An 18471-nucleotide genomic window follows, 5' to 3' on the forward strand; every position below is an offset into this window, starting at 1 on the left:
TTGAGTCGAGTGGCACTTTTAAGACCAACAAAGTTCGATTTCTGGGTATAGGTGAGAACTGGGTGATTTAGCATGTGTAGTGAGACAGAAGCCTATTATCTCTGTTAAGCCCTGGGGGTTCCATTGTCTTGAGTGTTGTAAGCAATGTTCCCTCTAAGCCGCAGAGTCTTGTGAGCAAAAATTCTACTTTGTGAGCTCCTGGCATGGAAGTGGTGAGCTGCTGCATCAATGAGTGTGCTCCGGGGTCCTCCTTCCTGAGCTAAGACAGAAATGTGTGAGCTGGAAGCTAAAAATCTGTGCGCAACTCCATGGCCAGTGTGTGGGAGTCGGTGAGGTAAGCGGCCGCCTAGGTTGCCAGCTCACCAAGGGGCACCTCCCCCCACCTGCCGATATTGAGCTTGAAATATATCACACTGCACAGGATTATTTGAAGTTATTGGTGATTTGTGTACTAAAACTATTTTCTAATTGAGAGATAAAAGCAAAGATTGATGATGTTGTCACATTACTTATTCTCACACATTTTTTTTTAGAAAAATTTTAAAATTTAAATTAAAAATGATAGATTTAAATTTAAAGATGATAAATTAAAAATGTGAAGGGTTTCACGTTTGGTGTTCTCAAATTCTCCTACATTTTTCCAGTTTTTTTAAACTGGGAGTGGGGTTGCTAATACAAGTCTCGCCTAGGGCTCCAAAAAACCTAGCGCCCGCCCTGGCTAGCTCACGCTAACTCAGCTAACAACAGTACTAAGTTTGGTTGTAATGACTTTTAATTCAACCATCTCCCATTCCGGTCTCTTTCTGCTTTTCCCTCACCTTGAAAGCCTCTTGCTGGGGTCGCCACAAATTGGAGGCTCAGCGGGGTCAATATTTATGGGACTATCCTGGGCAATCCAGGTCAGGACAGAGCAATAGAAGTGATCACCAAATCTTTTTTGAAAAAAGATGGCAAACGCCACACTGGCAGCAGAGGGGAGGAAATGGGGGCACCAGGAGATACCAGGAAGTATCTCCCAACCCGTGGATGCTCTGTTGCCCCTCTGACTCTCTCTGCATTGAGGAAGGCAATGAGAACATAGCAGGGCACCTCCCTGTGCAGAATCAGGGCCCCTCTTAAAGCACCAAGACATCTGAGTACTGTCTCCCCACATCTCTTTATAGCTTTAACTGTAAATACGGTAGCAACAACAAAGAAACCCAGCAGTTAGCCCAGCATTTGATATCACACAGTCTACAAGAATGCATTTATTTCAGCGTATTAACTACATCTGAAAATCCAGCCATCTTTCCTCCCAGTACTTTTTTTGTTTGTTTTGCAGCACAAAAGTCACACAAATTCTAAAACCTTCCTTGCTTCAAAGGCAAAAAGGACCCTCGCTCTGGGCCAGCGGCCAAAGAAGCACTCTTGGTGTTTTTTTTATTTTCTAAGGATGTACAACTTTGCTGGACAGTTTGTGCTGCTTTCCATTCCTGGCCCCAGAGGGCCTCTCTTTCCCCACCCTGGAATTTTGGATTTAAAGAGCTGCCTACTTTAGAGGAGTTACATGTAAAACCTATTTTCCTCCAGGCCAGACTGGCCCAGGGATCCTGGAGGGGTTTTTTTTGCCATTCTCTGGGAATAGAGCAGGAGGGGTCACTGTGGGAGGGAAGCAGCTGTGAACTGTCTGCATTATACAGGGGGTGGACTAGATGACCTTTGAGGTCCCTTCCAGCTCTATGTTCCTATGTTTCTGGGGCCCAGGGCTAAGGTCAAGGGGGTGATCCCAGAACTGCTGCCCCCCATTGCTGCCTTTCCTGCTGGTGCCAAGGAAAGGGTGGCTTTCGCCCCACATAAGGTGGGTGGGGGCCACTGCCTCCACTGGAAGCCAGCTGCCCAGAGATCAGCTGTAAAAGCGGGAGATCTCCAGGCCCCACCTGGAGGCTGGCAACCCTAGACATGAGGGAGGGGCAGTATTGTGTTTGGTTCTGTCTCCTGCACACCACCTGCCTGCCACAGTTGGGAGCCCTTGCTCTAGGCCAGGGGTGGCCAATGGTAGCGATCCAGATGTTTTTTTGCCTACAACTCCCATCAGCCCCAGCCAGCATGGCCAATGGCTGGGGCTGATGGGAGTTGTAGGCAAAAAACATCTGGAGAGCTACCGTTGGCCACCCCTGCGTAGCCTATGGGTGGCCAGACTTGCTTAACATATGAGCCACATAGAATAAACATCAGATGTTTTGAGAGCTGCAAGACATGAATGTCATATGTTTGAGAGAAGGAAGGAAGGAAGGAAGGAAGGAAGGAAGGAAGGAAGGAAGGAAGGAAGGAAGGAAGGAAGGAAGGAAGGAAGGAAGGAAGGAAGGAAGGAAGGAAGGAAGGAAGGAAGGAAGGAAGGAAACTAGATGGGGGAGAGAAAGGTGGAAAGAAAGCAACTTTAACTACATTCTCCAAGCTGCTGGCTGACTTGGCATGGAGAAGTGATTTAAAGAGACAAATGCCTTCTCCAAGTTGGCCAGTGGAGTGGTGGAGGCTTTAAGAGCCATGTGTGAAAGTGCCACAGTTTGGCCACCCCTGCTGTAGGCAAAGAGCCAATGGGAGAGGCAAGGAAACCCCAGAAACACAGAGTCTCTTTTCCGGTTATCTTCCTGCAGTTGACAAATCCCTCTTTTTGGCAGTGAAGTGCCGGTAAACACCGCCTGCCATACACCAACCCCTAACTCTCTTCACGGGAGTGAGAAAAAGCTCAGAGCCCTGGGTGCGAAAGAGGGCCGTGGTGGGTGCAAGGCAACCTGAAAGGGGTCTCTTGTCTTTTCTCCCCTGCAGTGTACCAGCTGCTGCGGGGTCTGCCCTCCAGGCCCAGCTTGAGCAATGGGATCGTGCCGCAGAGGAGAGGCTACTCCACGTCGCCCTCGTCCCCCAAGAGAGAGCTGCTACCCGGGAAAAGGTGACAGGGCCGTTGGTTCATTCGCAGGCCTCCCTCCCTCCGTTGCTATCAAATCATTTAATCTGCATGGGGAGCGATGCGGGGGAGGAATCTCTCTTGAGCTGTTAAACCTCTCTGAATTTTTTGTCTCCTTGAACTGCTGACTTTGAAACATATTATCATCTGCTTTTGGTTCCCCCAGACAGCAGCCTGTTTGGGTCAAAAAGGTGGGGAACGTAAAAGCGATACTACCTCCCCCCCCCCCCCCCCGCCAGGTGAGATGTTTACTCAAATGCGGCAACATTTCCAGCTTTCAATCAGAAACCGAAAATTGAAGAGAGCCAGTTTGGTGTATTGGATAAGTGAATGGACTCTTATCTGGGAGAACTGGGTTCGATTCCCCACTCCTCCACTTGCAGCTGCTGGAATGGCCCTGGGTCAGCCATAGCGTTTGCAGGGTTGTCCTTGAAAGGGCAGCTTCTGGGAGAGCTCTCTCAGCCCCACCCACGTCACAGGGTGTCTTTTGTGGGGGGAGAAGATATAGGAGATTGTAAGCCACTCTGAGTCTCTGATTCAGAGAGAAGGGCGGGGTATAAACCCAATATCTTCTTCTTAGAGAGCCAGTTTGGTGTAATGGTGAAGTGTGCAGACTCTTATCTGGGAGAACCGGGTTTGATTCCCCACTCCTCCACTTGCACCTGCTGGGATGGCCTTGGGTCAGTCAGAGCTCTTGCAGAGTGGTCCTTGAAAGGGCAGCTGCTGTGAGAGCCCTTTCAGCCCCACCCACTTCACAGGGTGTCTTTTGTGGGGGGAGAAGATACAGGAGACTGTAAGCCGCTCTGAGTCTCTGATTCAGGGAGAAGGGCAGAGTATAAATCTGCAATTAAATAAATAAATGCATTAAAAATTAAATTAAATTCCAGACTTTGAAGAACTTAGCCTGGAGGACCAAAAATATCCTATGGGCTTTTCACAGCAGACTGGATCTGAACTCACAACTCTGGCCATTCCGCAGTTGCATCATGGCTCTATTTTCCCTGGGGCCACAGTTGCTCCAGTGCGAATCAGAACAACAGACCCACACGGAACGACCCCACAGCGAAAGGGAGGTAAACGCAGCTGCAGAATCGGCCTCTCTCTCTTTTTGTATTGAAATTGCAGCTGGAAGATTTTGCTGGAGACTCCCCCCTTTCCAGTCTTTTCCCTTTTGAGTTTTATTTATCAATAGGCATCTCCTTTCATTCTTCCCCTTCCTCCAAGAAGCCCCCACCCCTGCACAACAACCCTGCAAAGCAGGTTAGGCTAAGAAAGAGCAACTGGCCTGGAATTACTCGGTGGGATCGGTAGCTGAAGCTGGAACTGAACTTCGGCTCTACAGCGGTCTTCTCGAGACACGCAGGGGCCAGAAAGAATGTTTGTCGCTTGGGAGATAGATTTCACAGCTGGGGAGAGATTAGATAAGGCATAAACAGAGAGCAGGCAGATCAAAAGGCAAGAATCTACTGCACAGTTCGGCCTGGCTTCTTGCCCAAACCTTCTGTAGCTTAGGAACCGGATGATCAATTTCCTTCTTCTCCGTCTTTCTCTCTGCAGATTAATTCTCAAGGGAGGCTGTGGGATAAATAGTGATTTGCAAACAAACGTTAACGCCCTGTGCCTCTTTGTATAAACTCCTGGATTGTCATTTAGCTGGGAGAGGGCCCAATACAGGGTGGAATGCCGCCCCCCCCCCTTGCAAAGAGGTATTTGGAAAAGGGGGAAAAATTAATCATTTACAGTTGCTTAAGGACCTGGATCGTTATCATTAAGAACTGTTGATGCATGGTACAAACAGCAGCAGCACCGGGAAACAAAAGTAACAGACCACTTTGAGGAATCACTTTGCATCCACAGCTCCTATCGTGTTTGTGTTTCCTGGCGCAGCCAGCCAGGGGCCCACCGAAACCCCCATGCAGGGCACAGAAGGTGTCAGTCCTTCCCTGCTGTTTGTCCCTCTGACACCCATATTCAGACTGCCCCTGAGCATGGAGGCTCTGTCCCACGCAGCCATAGCAAATAGCCTTAGATTTTAGTCAGCGTAGTTCCCCATGCTGCCAGTTTGGTGTAGCAGTTAAGTGTATGGACTCTTTTCTGGGAGAACTGGGTTTGATTCCCCACTCCTCTACTTGCAGCTGCTGGAATGGCCTTGGGTCAGCCACAGTGGTTCAATGTGCAGACTCTTATCTGGGAGAACTGGGTTTGATTCCCTGCTCCTCCACTTGCAGCTACTGGAATGGCTGTGGGTCAGCCATAGCTCTGGCAGGAGTTGTCCTTGGAAGGGCAGCTTCTGTCAGAGCTCTCTCAGCCCCACCTACCTCACAGGGTGTCTGTTTTGGGGGAGGACGATAAAGGAGATTGTAAGCCGCTCTGAGTCTCCAATTCAGAGAGAAAGGCAGGGTATAAATCTGCACTCTTCTTATCTGGGAGAACCGGGTTTGATTCCTCACTTCTCCACTTGCAGCTACTGGAATGGCCTTGGGTCAGCCATAGTGGTGAAGTGCACGGACTCTTATCTGGGACAACTGGGTTTGATTCCCCACTCCTCCACTTGCACCTGCTGGAATGGCCTTGGGTCAGCCAGAGCTCTCTTATCTGGGAGAACCAGGTTGGATTCCCCACTCCTCCACTTGCAGCTACTGGAATGGCCTTGGGGCAGCCATAGTTCTGGCAGAGGTTGTCCTTGAAAGGGCAGCTGCTGCGAGAGCCCTCTCAGCCCCACCCACCTCACAGGGTGTCTCTTGTGGGGGAAGAAGATAAAGGAGATTGTAAGCCTTCTGAGTCTCTGATTCAGAGAGAAGGGCGGGGTATAAATCTGCAATTGTGGTCGTCTTTTCCACCAACTGCTGTGCACTTTGCATGTGTGGGGATTTGGGCGGGGGGGGGGGGGGCTCTCACCTACTCTCCCCTGGAACTGCCGCATGGCTTTGCAGAAGCGTCTTCTCTCCTGCCTCTCTGGCTGCACGGGAACCCTTGCTTGCTTGCTGTGCTGGTGCTGGTGCCGCTTTCTTACCTGGGCTGGCCAGAGGGGGGCGGCGGAAACAACCTCCTTTCGTGGTTAAGTCCTGGGAGCAGAGGGGAAACCCGGGCGGTTTGGGCAGAAGCAGCAGGGGGACATGAGGTGCTTTCTGCGCGGTGTGCCGCTTGGCTCGCTTGCTAAAGCTCTCTCTGGAGTCGCCTGCGCTGCTCCCACGGCTCTCGGCCTGAGATTTAGGCGAGCGGCCGGCGGACCTGGGAAGGGCTTCCTGGTTGGACACTCCGCCCCCCCCCACCTCGCAGAGGGGGGCTGAGGGCGCTGCTTGCCAGAGGCCGGGAGGGAGGCCAGCCCAGCCGCCGCTTCTCCCGCTTTGCAGTTGGCATCCGCCTCGGCCCGGGGGCTCCCCCCCTCCTCTCTCTCTCAGCTCACTCTCGTCCTCCTCCGCCCCATCGCAGCGGGCGCAGCTGCGCCTCCCCCGAGCGGCCGGCCCTGCCCCAGCAGCAGCGCGCCTCCAGCCTGAAGGACCAGCGGAGCCGCACCCCCTCCTCCTCCGGCAGCTCCTGCGGCGGCGCCAAGCGCGAAGGGTACGTGGGGAGGCAGCGAGCAGAAGGAGACGCGCCGCAGCAGCTCAGGTCGGGCGCAGGCTGCTCAGGTTCTGCAAAGCGGCGCCCGTTTGGCCGGAAGTCTCCGTTGCGGAAGCTGGCCCGGCGCCGGCAGATCGGATTGCAAAGCCCAGCCTCAGGAGGAAGCGCGGCAGGGCAGGCTTCCCCGCAGGCGTGGGAAAACCTGCCGCTTTTTCCAAAGGCCCAGCCCGCTGGACGCCTGGCGCCTGGAGGGTTAAAGGGGCGGGGCAGGGAGCTGTGGGCAGCGCCCAGGCAGGAACCCTCCCCCCCCCCCCCGGTGGTTTCCTGGCCGAGCCGGAGCAGAAGGGAGTCTTTGGCTTCGCTTCTGACACCACCAGCGCCATGCGGAAGGCTGCGGGGAGCAGCAGTCCCAGGTAAGGGCGGGGCGGCTGGAGACCCCTCCCCAGCCCCTTTCCGCCCCCCCAAGGGCAGCAGGCGGAATCCGGGAGCCCCCCTTGGGAAGAGTCGCCCCCCCCTTTCCCAGATCTGCTTGCTAGCCGGGACATGGAGCTCCCCCCCCCCCCGCTGCTGGCAGAATTCAATTGGGAGTCACGGGAGGGGGGGAGGGAGGCAGAAAGAGGGGGGCTGTGGGGCACGTTCACAGCCGGGCGGGGGAGCCCCTGCTGGGCGTAGGTGGCACAGAGGCGCGCCCCTCCAAATGCGGTACTTCTGGCAGGAACCAAAGCGGAGAAAGGACTTGCCCACATCAAAATCTCTGGGCCTGGCAAAGCGTTTGGGGGGGGGGGGGCAGAGTAGACTCTCTGTCACCCTAGGCAAGGCTCACTTCTGGCACACACCCCATTGATAAGATCACCAAGTCACATGGGGGTGCCCAAAATGGCACCCCCAGAAACCCAGCGCCCTAGGCAATCTCCTACTTTGCCTAGTGCAGGGGTGGGGTGGGGACTTTTTTTGCCTACAACTCCCATCAGCCCCAGCCGTTGGCCACGCTGGCTGGGGCTGATGGGAGTTGTAGGCAAAAAAAAACCATCCGGAGAGCCACTGTTCCCCACCCGTGGTCTAGCGGAAGGGTCCTTGATTGCCGCCTGCCCTGCCCTTCTTTCCGCCACGGGCTTTGGAGGCTGGAGCTGGGAGAAGGGGCAGGGCAGCCTGGGTGGGGGGAGGACCGAGTGGGGCTTCTCCTGGCCCCACCCAGCACCCTTCCCTCTGTGCCAGGCTTCCAGGAAGGGAGCAGAGGCGGGTGGGAGACGGCAGACCGCTCCTCTGGGTGCCAAGGAGAGGCAGGTGGGGGGGTTGAGGCGGCCAAAGCGGAGGGGCCTTGCGGGCATCTCTCCCTTCCTGGCCAGGCTGGCTCTGGAGGGTTGGGTGGTGGAAGGTGGCGGCAGCAACCTGGCATAAGCAAAACAGGAGGCATGGCCGTCTCCTGGGCCCGGAGGGAGGGAGGGAGGGGAGGGAGCGCCCGCAGTTGCCAGGAGTGACTGGGGGTGTGGGAAGACACAAAGGCGCAGATGGGCCGGGAAGCTCAGAAGACTTAAACTCCTGGGATGCCCAAACTTTCCACCCAAAGGAGTCCTTGAGGCTGCTTTGAAGAGGAACCTGTTTCTCGTGCAGCAGAGACTTCTCCGGCGCTTGCGGTCCGGCTTCCTCACTTGGAGTGAAGGCAGATGGCAAAGAATTCCTCCGTGCGGGAGGCCCGTGACTTGGGCAGGTCTGGCACACCAGCCGGAGCTGAAGGGCGGCCTCAGTCTTAACTTGGCACCTTTGAAGGAAAGCAGCGTTGACATCCCAGCTAGCTTTCTTGCAGCAACAGGCAGGTAGACCCAGAGACAGCGCCCCCAACAGAGGCCAGCCCTCTTTCCTGCGCAAAAAGCAGCTTGGCTGGATGCCCTCGTTGGAGGCTCCTCCCTCCACTAGACAGACCGCCTTGAAAGTTATGCTTGGCCGGAGGGGGGGGGGCGGGGCGGGGCTCACTTTGAGCCATCAAGAGGCAGGTGGAAGAGGGTTTTATTTAGGGCTCCATGTTATTGTTGCGATTTTCAAGTCTCGGTGTGTGTGTGTGTGTGTTTATGTACTCTGTTTTATTATGTGTGTCGTTTGTCCTGTTAGCCACGTGGAGTTCTGTAAGGAAGATGTACTGCTCATAAATAATCAGAGAAGCCGGGGATACCAAATGGGGGTGGGGGGGCAAGTAGGAGGGGGCTTGTGGCCGTGTCGTGCTGGGGATTGGGGAAAATGCAGCCCGCACACTTTTTCTCCTGTGTCGCTCAAAACCAGAGAGCAAAAGGAAAGGGCACAGAGAAATAGAGATGCCCGCAACTCTCCCCTGCCAAGGTTAGAACATAAGAGAAGCCATGTTGGATCAGGCCAATGCCTCATCCAGTCCAACACTCTGTGTCACACAGTGGCCAATATGTGTGTGTCTGTGTGTTTATACACACACACACACTGTGGCTAATAGCCACTGATGGACCTCTGCTCCATATTTTTATCCAATCCCCTCTTAAAGCTGGCTATGCTTGTAGCCGCCACCACCTCCTGTGACAGTGAATTCCACATGTTAATCACCCTTTGGGTGAAGAAGGACTTCCTTTTATCCGTTCTAACCTGTCTGCTCAGCAGTTTCATCGAATGCCCACGAGTTCTTGTATTGTGAGAAAGGGAGAAAAGTACTTCTTTCTCTACTTTCTCCATCCCATGCATAATCTTGTAAACCTCTATCATGTCACCCTGCAGTCAACGTTTCTCCAAGCTAAAGAGCCCCAAGCGTTTCAACCTTTCTTCATAGGGAAAGTGTTCCAACCCTTTAATCATTCTAGTTGCCCTTTTCTGCACTTTTTCCAATGCTACAATATCCTTTTTGAGGTGTGGCGACCAGAACTGCACACAGTACTCCAAATGAGACCGCACCATCAATTTATACAGGGGCATTATGATACTGGCTGATTTGTTTTCTATTCCCTTCCTAATAATTCCCAGCATGGCGTTGGCCTTTTTTATTGCAATCGCACACTGTCTTGACATTTTCAGTGAGTTATCTACAACGACCCCAAGATCTCTCTCCTAAGGTTCTACTAAATGGATGCAGACGTTCTCCCCATGGCTTCTGGCTAGCCCTCTGAGGAAGGGGGGGTGCTGGACTCTGGGGACCTTTGACCCTGGTGAATCCCCCCCCCTTCACTTGCTCCTGTTCCTTTGGGATGCCGTTTCCTCCCCGCCCCCTCATCCCAGGGACTTAAAAGCAGTCAAGCACTGGGGTTTCTCTGAACATGCCAAGCCGCTCATGGCCGACAGTCATATATCTCACTCCGCTACAAGGAACCTTCTGCCCCTTGGGCTGGGCTTCACACAATCGTCAGCTGAGTCAGTCAATTATCGGGATAATTATATAAGACCAAATTGGAATAATTTGACCACGGGCTGTAGCTGGCTTCCCGGTGCCAAGAACGCCACGGCACAGCTTTCCTTTCTCAGATTTCCACCTGGCTGAATTTGCTAGCCAGGGCAGGTGTGAGACTCGTTTGCCCCTGTGTCTGTGGTGGGGTAGTCTGACTCACACACCACACTTCCAGCTGTCTCTGAGATCAGTTCCTGTGGCCCGTCTGTTGTGCCAAGATAGGCATGCGTTGCAGGCTGAGAACTGGGTTCCGAAATGCGTTTGCTGATCGGCAGAGCTGTGTGGGTGTTACAGGCTGATACGAAAATGCCCAAGATATCATTAGGTGTTGCTCCCACAGAGAAGTTCAAGGGACGCTTTGCCAGAGGAGGGAGGGGGGTGTGGTGTGGAGGGGGCATCCTCCTTCCTCTCTCTCCCCTCCCCCTTTTCCCTTTCCCTTCCCTCCTAATCTCTCTCTCTCTCTCTCTCTCACAGCAAACCTAAGGAAGCCTCCTTCAACGCTGGTGAGTTGGGGCCATTAGCAGCCCTTCCAATTTTCTGCAGTGGGCCCAGGGGATTGGATTCAGTAAAGGAGTCTCAGCATGGGGACTGGGCACAATTTGAGGGGCAGGAGTCTGTTTGCGCGTGCGCACGTGCCTGCATTTGGGCAAGGACGCTTGGGTGGAGGTCTGAGCATGCTCCCAGGAGAGGAACAGTCATGGGGAACTTCCTGTTTGTTTTTCAGGGTGCACAAATGACCTTTGCAAAGGGTTTTCTTCTTGGTCGCCTCTCTGGTGTAGTGGTTAAGTGCGTGGACTCTTATCTGGGAGAACTGGGTTTGATTTCCCCACTCTTCCACTTGCAGCTGCTGGAATGGCCTTGGGTCAGCCAGAGCTCTCTTATCTGGGAGAACCGGGTTTGATTCCCCACGCCTCCACTTTCAGCTGCTGGAATGGCCTTGGGTCAGCCAGAGCTCCCTTATCTGGGAGAACCGGGTTTGATTCCCCACGCCTCCCCTTGCAGCTGCTGGAATGGCCTTGGGTCAGCCAGAGCTCTCTTAGCTGGGAGAACCGGGTTTGATTCCCCACTCCTCCACTTGCACCTGCTGGAATGGTCTTGGGTCAGCCATAGCTCCCTTATCTGGGAGAACCGGGTTTGATTGCCCACTCCTCCACTTTCAGCTGCTGGAATGGTCTTGGGTCAGCCAGAGCTCCCTTATCTGGGAGAACCGGGTTTGATTCCCCACTCCTCCACTTTCAGCTGCTGGAATGGCCTTGGGTCAGCCAGAGCTCCCTTATCTGGGAGAACCGGGTTTGATTCCCCACTCCTGCACTTGCAGCTGCTGGAATGGCCTTGGGTCACCCATAGCTCTCGTAGGAGTTGTCCTTGAAAGGGCAGCTGCTGTAAGAGCTCTCTTAGCCCCACCTACCTCACAGGGTGTCTGTTGTGGGGCAGGAAGGTAAAGGAGATTGTGAGCCGCTCTGAGACTCTGAGATTCAGAGTATAGGGCGGGATATAAATCCAATATCTTCTTGTATCATACTCGCCCCAGGCGACTGACTGATTGTTTGCAGGGAGGAGAGGGCTGGGAAGAAAAAGGGAGGATAGACTCCTAGAGCTGGAAGGGACCTCCAGGGTCATCTAGTCCAACCCCCTGCACAATGCAGGAAACTCACGGACGCCTCCCCCTAAATTCACAGGATCCTCATTACTGTCAGATGGCCATCTAGCCTCTGTTAAAAAACCTCCAAGGAAGGAGAGCCCACCACTTCCTGAAGAATCCTAGAGTTGGAGGGCAGCTCCAGGGTCATCTAGTCCAACCCCCTGCACCATGCAGTAAACTCATAAACCCCTCCCCCTAAATGTGATGTGTGAGTTTTGGAGGAAGGCCGTGGTGTGGCGATGGGTCTCTCTGCAGCCCTGGGTGCTTGGAGGACTTCAGAGTTGCCTCTTCCCTTCTCTCATGGTCTCTCCCACCCCACTCTTGTCTTCGTGCAGAGGATGGTTACGTGAAGATGTTCTTGCGGGGACGCCCCATCCCGATGTTTGTCCCCGATGCCGTCGTTGCCACCTACAGCCTGGACGCCAAGCTGGAGCTGCCGCATAAGAAGTTGAAGCTGGATTGGGTGTATCCTTCCCCAAAGCTGCTTGGGGGTGGGGTGGGGGAAACCTGAACTGCTCTACAAGGCTGCTCCGTGCCAGGCTGGGCCCTGGGGCTGCCTCGCTTGCCGCTGTCCCCTCTGACGGGCAGAGGCTGCCAAGAGAGGGAGGACCGTTCCATCCTATGCCCTTCTGCCACTCAGACCCTGGCAAAAGGTGGGCAGGGCCAGGTAGGGCTCATACCCTGAGCCACTTGTGGGAAGGGCGGGATATAAATCCCAAATAAATAAATAAATAAATAAATACCCAGCAGGGCTTCTGATTGGCTGTGCAGGTTAAACGGCATCCTGTTAAAACAGAGCTTTTGCCAGAGATCTTGAACAGTTACTGTTGGAAGTATGCATAAGAACATAAGAGAAGCCATGTTGGATTAGGCCAATGGCCCCTCCAGTCCAACACTCTGTGTCACACAGTGGCCAAAAACCCCAAGTGCCATCAGGAGGTCCATCAGTGGGGCCAGGACACTAGAAGCCCTCCCACTGTTGCCTCTCCCAAGCACCAAGAAGACAGAGCATCACTTGCCCCACACAGAGAGTTCCAACAATACACTGTGACTAATAGCTACTGATGGACCTCTGCTCCATATCTTTATCCAATCCCCTCTTGAAGCTGGCTATGCTTGTAGCCGCCACCTCCTGTGGCAGTGAATTCCACGTGTTAATCACCCTTTGGGTGAAGAAGGACTTCCTTTTATCCGTTCTAACCCGACTGCTCAGCAATTTAATTGAGTGCCCAAAGTTCTGGTATTGTGAGAAAGGGAGAAAAGTGCTTCTTTCTCTACCTTCTCTATCGCATGCGTAATCTTGTAAACCTCTATCATGCATGACCTCACTCCCTGCTATTTTGTGGTTGTCTCTGCTGTCTGGCAGCCATTTTGTGTCTGGCTCCACCCCAGTGGCAGCCATTTTGTGTCTGGCTCCACCCCAGTGGCAGCCATTTTGTGTCTGGCTCCACCCCAGTGGCAGCCATTTTGTGTCTGGCTCCACCCCAGTGGCAGCCATTTTGTGTCTGGCTCCACCCCAGTGGCAGCCATTTTGTGTCTGGCTCCACCCCAGTGGCAGCCATTTTGTGTCTGGCTCCACCCCAGTGGCAGCCATTTTGCAATTGCACCCACTCCTCCGTGTCAGAATTATGGAAGGTGCCCACAGGCTCAAAAAGTTTCCAGGTTCCTAGCCTAGACCCCGGGGGGGGGGTCTCTCTCCCTAGGCCCCAGAATCGGTGCCAGGTCTTTCTCACCTGATCCTGTTTTTCCCCCTTGACCCAACATTGCACACCACAGTTATGGGTATCGGGGCCGAGACTGCCGGGCCAACCTTTTCCTGCTGCCTACAGGAGAGATTGTGTACTTTGTGGCTGCAGTGGCCGTCCTCTACAACGTGGAAGAGCAACGCCAGCGCCATTATCTGGGCCACACAGATGACATCAAGTGGTAAGGAGGGTGTGGCAGCCATGGTGTTATTGCACATGCAGACTGTTACAGAGGAGCCGGAAGGAAGAGCAATGCATTTGCACAGGTGTGGGGGAAAGTAAACGCTGCACAATAGGGGAAAGAACCTCAGAAGACCCCTGCTTGATCTGACCAGTGGTCCATCTTGTCCTGCATCCTTCCTCACACAGAAGCCAGCCAGTTCCTCTGGAGGGCCAACAACAGGGCAGAGAGGCCAAGGCCTTCCCCTGAGAAGAACCTCAGAAGAGCCCTGTTGGGTCAGACCAGGGAGGGTCCATCTAGTCCAGCCTCCTGTCTCACACAGTGGCCAGCCAGTTCCTCTGGAAGGCAAGCAATAGGGCAGAGGCCGAGCCCTTCCCCTGAAAAGAACCTCAGAAGAGCCCTGCTGGATCAGACCAGTGAGGGTCCATCTCGTCCAGCCTCCTGTCTCACACAGTGGCCAGCCAGTTCCTCTGGAGTTCCAGCAATAGGCAGAGAGGCTGAGGCCTTCCCCTGAGAAAAACATCAGAAGAGCCCTGATGGATCAGACCAGGAAGGGTCCATCTAGTCCAGCCTCCTGTCTCACACAGGGGCCAGCCAGTTCCTCCGGAGGGCCAACAACAGGGCAGAGAGGCCAAGGCCTTCATAAGAACCTCAGAAGAGCCCTGCTGGATCAGACCAGGGAGTGTCCATCTAGTCCAGCCTCTTGTCTCACACAGTGGCCAGCCAGTTCCTCCAAAGGGCCAACAACAGGGCAGAGAGGCTGAGGCCGTCCCCTGGGAAGAACCTCAGAAGAGCCCTGCTGGATCAGACCAGGGAGGGTCCATCTAGTCTGTCTGAATTTATGTTACGGGCTTCCTTTTTAACATTGATCCCCAGCCTTTTCCAGAAGACTCTATGAAAGGCGGGAGGCTCCAGACAGAGCCAAAGGCTGTGAGATAAAAGCAGTACATTAGAGCGGAGCCTAAGCGTGAAAATTTGGGATCAGTTGACTTGAAGAGAGAAGCTTTAACTGTCACTGAAATAGGAAAGTTGTTTTTTGGGGGGGGGGGGCACAGCAAAAGGCTCTAGGCCCCCATCCCAGCCAGTCTTGGCAAGTGGTCAGAGTGTCAGGTTAGGATCTGTTAGACCCAGGTTCAGATTTCCCTTCTGCTGTGGACGCTTTGTTGGGCGACCTTAGGGCAGTCCCATGCTCTCAGGCCAGCCTGCCTCGCAGGGTTGTTGTGAACATAACATGCGGGAGAGGAGAACAACATAAACGGCTCCATGCGGGGAGAACGATAGGGAATTAGACAACAGCTCCGGACACTCTCCGCCTAGCCTGCCTCTCAGGGTTGTTGTGAAGATAAAACGGAGGAGAGGCGAATTGCGTAAACTGCTGTGGGACCCCATTGAGGAGAAAGACAGGGTATTGAATAAAGCACATAAATAAGTACGGGGGTCCAGACAGGATTGGAGCTGAGCATTTGCCTCTTAGATTGGCACAGGGAGGGTGTAAAGTAAACAGACGTGGCTTTTTGGGATCCCATCGGGAAACAAGGATGTGGCTGGCTTTTTTGGGGGGGGGGGGGGGTCGTCTCCAGCAGTCTGTGTGACCCAGTCTCTTTCCTCTCTCCCCCCTAGCCTGGCTGTGCATCCTGATATGGTCACCCTAGCAACTGGACAGGTGGCCGGGACTTCTAAAGATGGCAAGGTGAGGGGGCGGGGGGGAGTCCCGCAGCAAGACAGAAAGCAACAGCTCTGAGGTTGGGATGGGGAGCAGGGCAGAGAGGTCCCTGTGGCTGAAACCTAAACTGTTGGGGAGTGGAGGAGCTCTTTCAGCAGGCCAGGCCAAAAGTTTGTCCGGCCCAGCGTTCTGTTTCCGAGAGGGGACAGCTCATGAGACCCCTGTTGTCTCTGGCCTCTGGTATTCAGCCAGACTGCTCCTGAGCATGGAAGCTTCTTTTGGCCTTTCATGGCTCATAGCTGCTGAGAGACCCTTTTCCATTCAGAGGGGAGCCGTGTTAGTCTGCAGTAAAACCACTGGATTTGAATCCAGGAGCTCCGGAGAGACCTGCAAGATTTTTGGGGGGGAGAGCTTTTGAGAGACAAAGGAATTTTGACTCTTGGAGGTTTCCACCCCGGAAATGTTGTGGGTCTCTTAAGGTGTTACTGGATTCAAATCCAGCTCTCTTTCATGAAATTATTTGTTTTGAAAAAGCCATTTAAACTTGAAGGGGGGCGGGACAACATCTCCTGTGGCAATGAGTTCCGGGAGTTAATTGTGTACTGTGTGAGAATCTGCTTCTTTTTCTCCCCCCCCCCCCCAGCCACTGCCCCCCCACGTGCGAGTCTGGGACTCTGTCAGCCTGAACACGCTTCACGTCCTGGGGCCGGGGCCCTTTGATCGCGCCATCAGCTGCGTGGGATTCTCCAAATCTGTAAGCAAGGCCTTCTTCCTCTTCTAGCCCTCATTTCCCCCACCCCCCGGTCAGTTTTCCTTCTGCCCTCAGAAAGGAAAAAAATAGGAGACGTCTGCATTGTGGCCGTTTGCCTCTTTCGGGGCAAAGCCTGGAGCCTGGTCTGTTTGTGTTCAGGAGGTCTCAAGCAGCATTCCCTCTACGCTGCAGAGTCTTGGGAGCAAAAATCCTTCTTCGTGAGCGACTGGCATTAATGTTGTGAGCAAGCAATTCGGCTACTGCATCAATTAGTTTATCTTCCTGAGCGAAGACTAAAATGTCAAGTCAGTGTGCGGTTGCAATAAAAAAGGCCAACGCCGTGCTGGGAATTATTAGGAAGGGAATTGAAAACAAATCAGCCAGTATCATAATGCCCCTGTATAAATCGATGGTGCGGTCTCGTTTGGAGTACTGTGTGCAGTTCTGGTCGCCACACCTCAAAAAGGATATTATAGCATTGGAAAAAGTCCAGAAAAGGGCAGCTAGAATGATTAAAGGGCTGGAACACTTTCCCTATGAAGAAAGGTTGAAACGCTTGGGGCTCCTTCAGCTTGGAGAAACGTCGACTGAGGGGTGACATGATAGAGGTTTACAAGATAATGCATGGGATGGAGAAAGGAGAGAAAGAAGTACTTTTCTCCCTTTCTCACAATACAAGAACTCGTGGGCATTCGATGAAATTGCTGAGCAGACAGGTTAAAACGGATAAAAGGAAGTACTTCTTCACCCAAAGGGTGATTAACATGTGGAATTCACTGCCACAGGAGGTGGTGGCAGCCACAAGCATAGCCAGCTTTCTCAGGTTTGTTTGGGTTTTTTAGCAATTAGATCTCCTTTGGGGAGTAGAGAAAAGCTACAGTCACCTACTATTGTCGGAGTTGGCTTATAGCAGCTCTGGAGCGATGCTCCCTCTAAGCTGGGCAGTCTTGTGAGGAAAAATTCTATTTTGTGAGCTCCTGGCATGAAGGTTGTGAGCGACTGCATAAACCAGTTTGCTCGGGGGCCATTTTTCCTGAGCTAAGACAAAAAGGTGTGAGCAGGAGGCTGAAAAAATTGTAAGCTAGCTCACACTAACTCAGCTGAGGGGGAACACTGCTCGGGAGAGTAGAGGGACAGGACAACAAAGTTGTTTGGTATTCCCCTGATGAAGAACTGATTGCTCGAAACATGTTGGGGGTCTACACACTAGAAGAAATAATGGTCTCCTGCAGCCTTCTAGATTCCTCCCCCCCCCTGGTTTTGTCCTGCTGCCCCCTACAGACGCACACCAGAGGGAGGGACGGTGGCTCCGTGGTAGAGCATCTGCTTGGTAAGCAGAAGGTCCCAGGTTCAATCCCCGGCATCTCCAACTCAAAAGGGTCCAGGCAAAGAGGTGTGAAAAATCTCCGCTTGAGACCCTGGAGAGCCGCTGCCAGTCTGAGTAGACAAGGCTGACTTTGATGGACCGAGGGTCTGATTCAGTATAAGGCAGCTTCATAAGTTTTAGGGAGGGACGGTGGCTCAGTGGTAGAGCATCTGCTTGGTAAGCAGAAGGTCCCAGGTTCAATCCCCGGCACCTCCACCTAAAAAGGGTCCAGGCAAGTAGGCATGAAAAACCTCAGCTTGAGACCCTGGAGAGCGGCTGCCACTCTGAGCAGACAAGACTGACTTTGATGGACCGAAGAGGGTCTGATTCAGTAGAAGGCAGCTTCAGAGGTTCCTTGTTTTGGCATAGTTTGAATCAGAATCCTACAGAGAGGGAAGGGCTATCTGGGCAGGAGATCCTTTGAAGAATTTGGGGCAGGGGGTAAGAGACGTTATGATCAGAACAAGCCATAGATCCAGGCCTTTTTGATTTCTACCGCCCCTCTTTTTAAAAATCCAGACTTTGACACTGAAAGCCCTGAATTCTGCAACCCGATAGTGCGTCCATAAGATTTTTACAAAATTGGCTTATTCTTTCTTCCGCCCGGGAGAATTTCCAAGAAGTCTTAAAGACAGCGATAACAGAAGGGTATGGCGAGAGGGGAATGGTATGAGATTTCCTCTGCCGTCAAGAGAACTAGAAATCTTCTGGTCTTTTAAAAACTGAAATTGTGTGAGTCTCCATAACAAGAACTTCATAGATCTGGGGGTGTGGCTTCTGTGGGGTGCAGAAATTGACTGTCATTCTTTCATGACAAATCCAGCAGCTAATTCCAGGCCTCTGCCTGTGCCCGCTTTCTCCCCCCAGAACGGAGGAGGCCTTCTGTGTGCCGTCGACGACTCCAACGACCACGTCTTGTCTGTCTGGGACTGGCAGAAGGAGCAGAAGTTGGCTGATGTTAAGGTGAGTCGTACCCTCCCTTCCTTCCTTCCTCCCTCCTTCCTTCCCTCCCTCCTTCCCTCTTTCCTTTCTTCCCTCCCTCCCTCCCTCCCTCCCTCCCTCCCTCCCTCCCTCCCTCCTTCCTTCCTTCCTTCCTTCCTTCCTTCCTTCCTTCCTTCCTTCCTTCCTTCCTTCCTTCCTTCCTTCCTTCCTTCCTTCCTTCCTTCCTTCCTTCCTTCCTTCCCTCCCGCCTTCCCTCCCTCCCGCCTTCCCTCCCGCCCTCCTTCC

General features: G+C 53.4%; 1 protein-coding gene across 2 annotated transcripts in view; it reads left to right on the forward strand.

Moving 5' to 3' along the window:
- LOC132586222 (echinoderm microtubule-associated protein-like 2) overlaps positions 1-18471 on the forward strand; it is a 47635-nt gene that overhangs the window by 12268 nt on the left and 16896 nt on the right. Inside the window, exons 3-10 of one of the 2 annotated variants that reach the window (XM_060258220.1) lie at positions 2806-2926; positions 6374-6502; positions 10371-10399; positions 11874-12003; positions 13315-13464; positions 15085-15154; positions 15771-15881; positions 18112-18207. In XM_060258220.1, the coding sequence (XP_060114203.1) occupies positions 2806-2926; positions 6374-6502; positions 10371-10399; positions 11874-12003; positions 13315-13464; positions 15085-15154; positions 15771-15881; positions 18112-18207 (836 nt within the window). The remainder of the gene's footprint in view (positions 1-2805; positions 2927-6373; positions 6503-10370; positions 10400-11873; positions 12004-13314; positions 13465-15084; positions 15155-15770; positions 15882-18111; positions 18208-18471) is intronic. The other variant, XM_060258221.1, reaches the window with a different exon arrangement.

This window comes from Heteronotia binoei, chromosome 17 (genome assembly GCF_032191835.1).
Source record: "Heteronotia binoei isolate CCM8104 ecotype False Entrance Well chromosome 17, APGP_CSIRO_Hbin_v1, whole genome shotgun sequence".
NCBI lineage: Eukaryota > Metazoa > Chordata > Lepidosauria > Squamata > Gekkonidae > Heteronotia > Heteronotia binoei.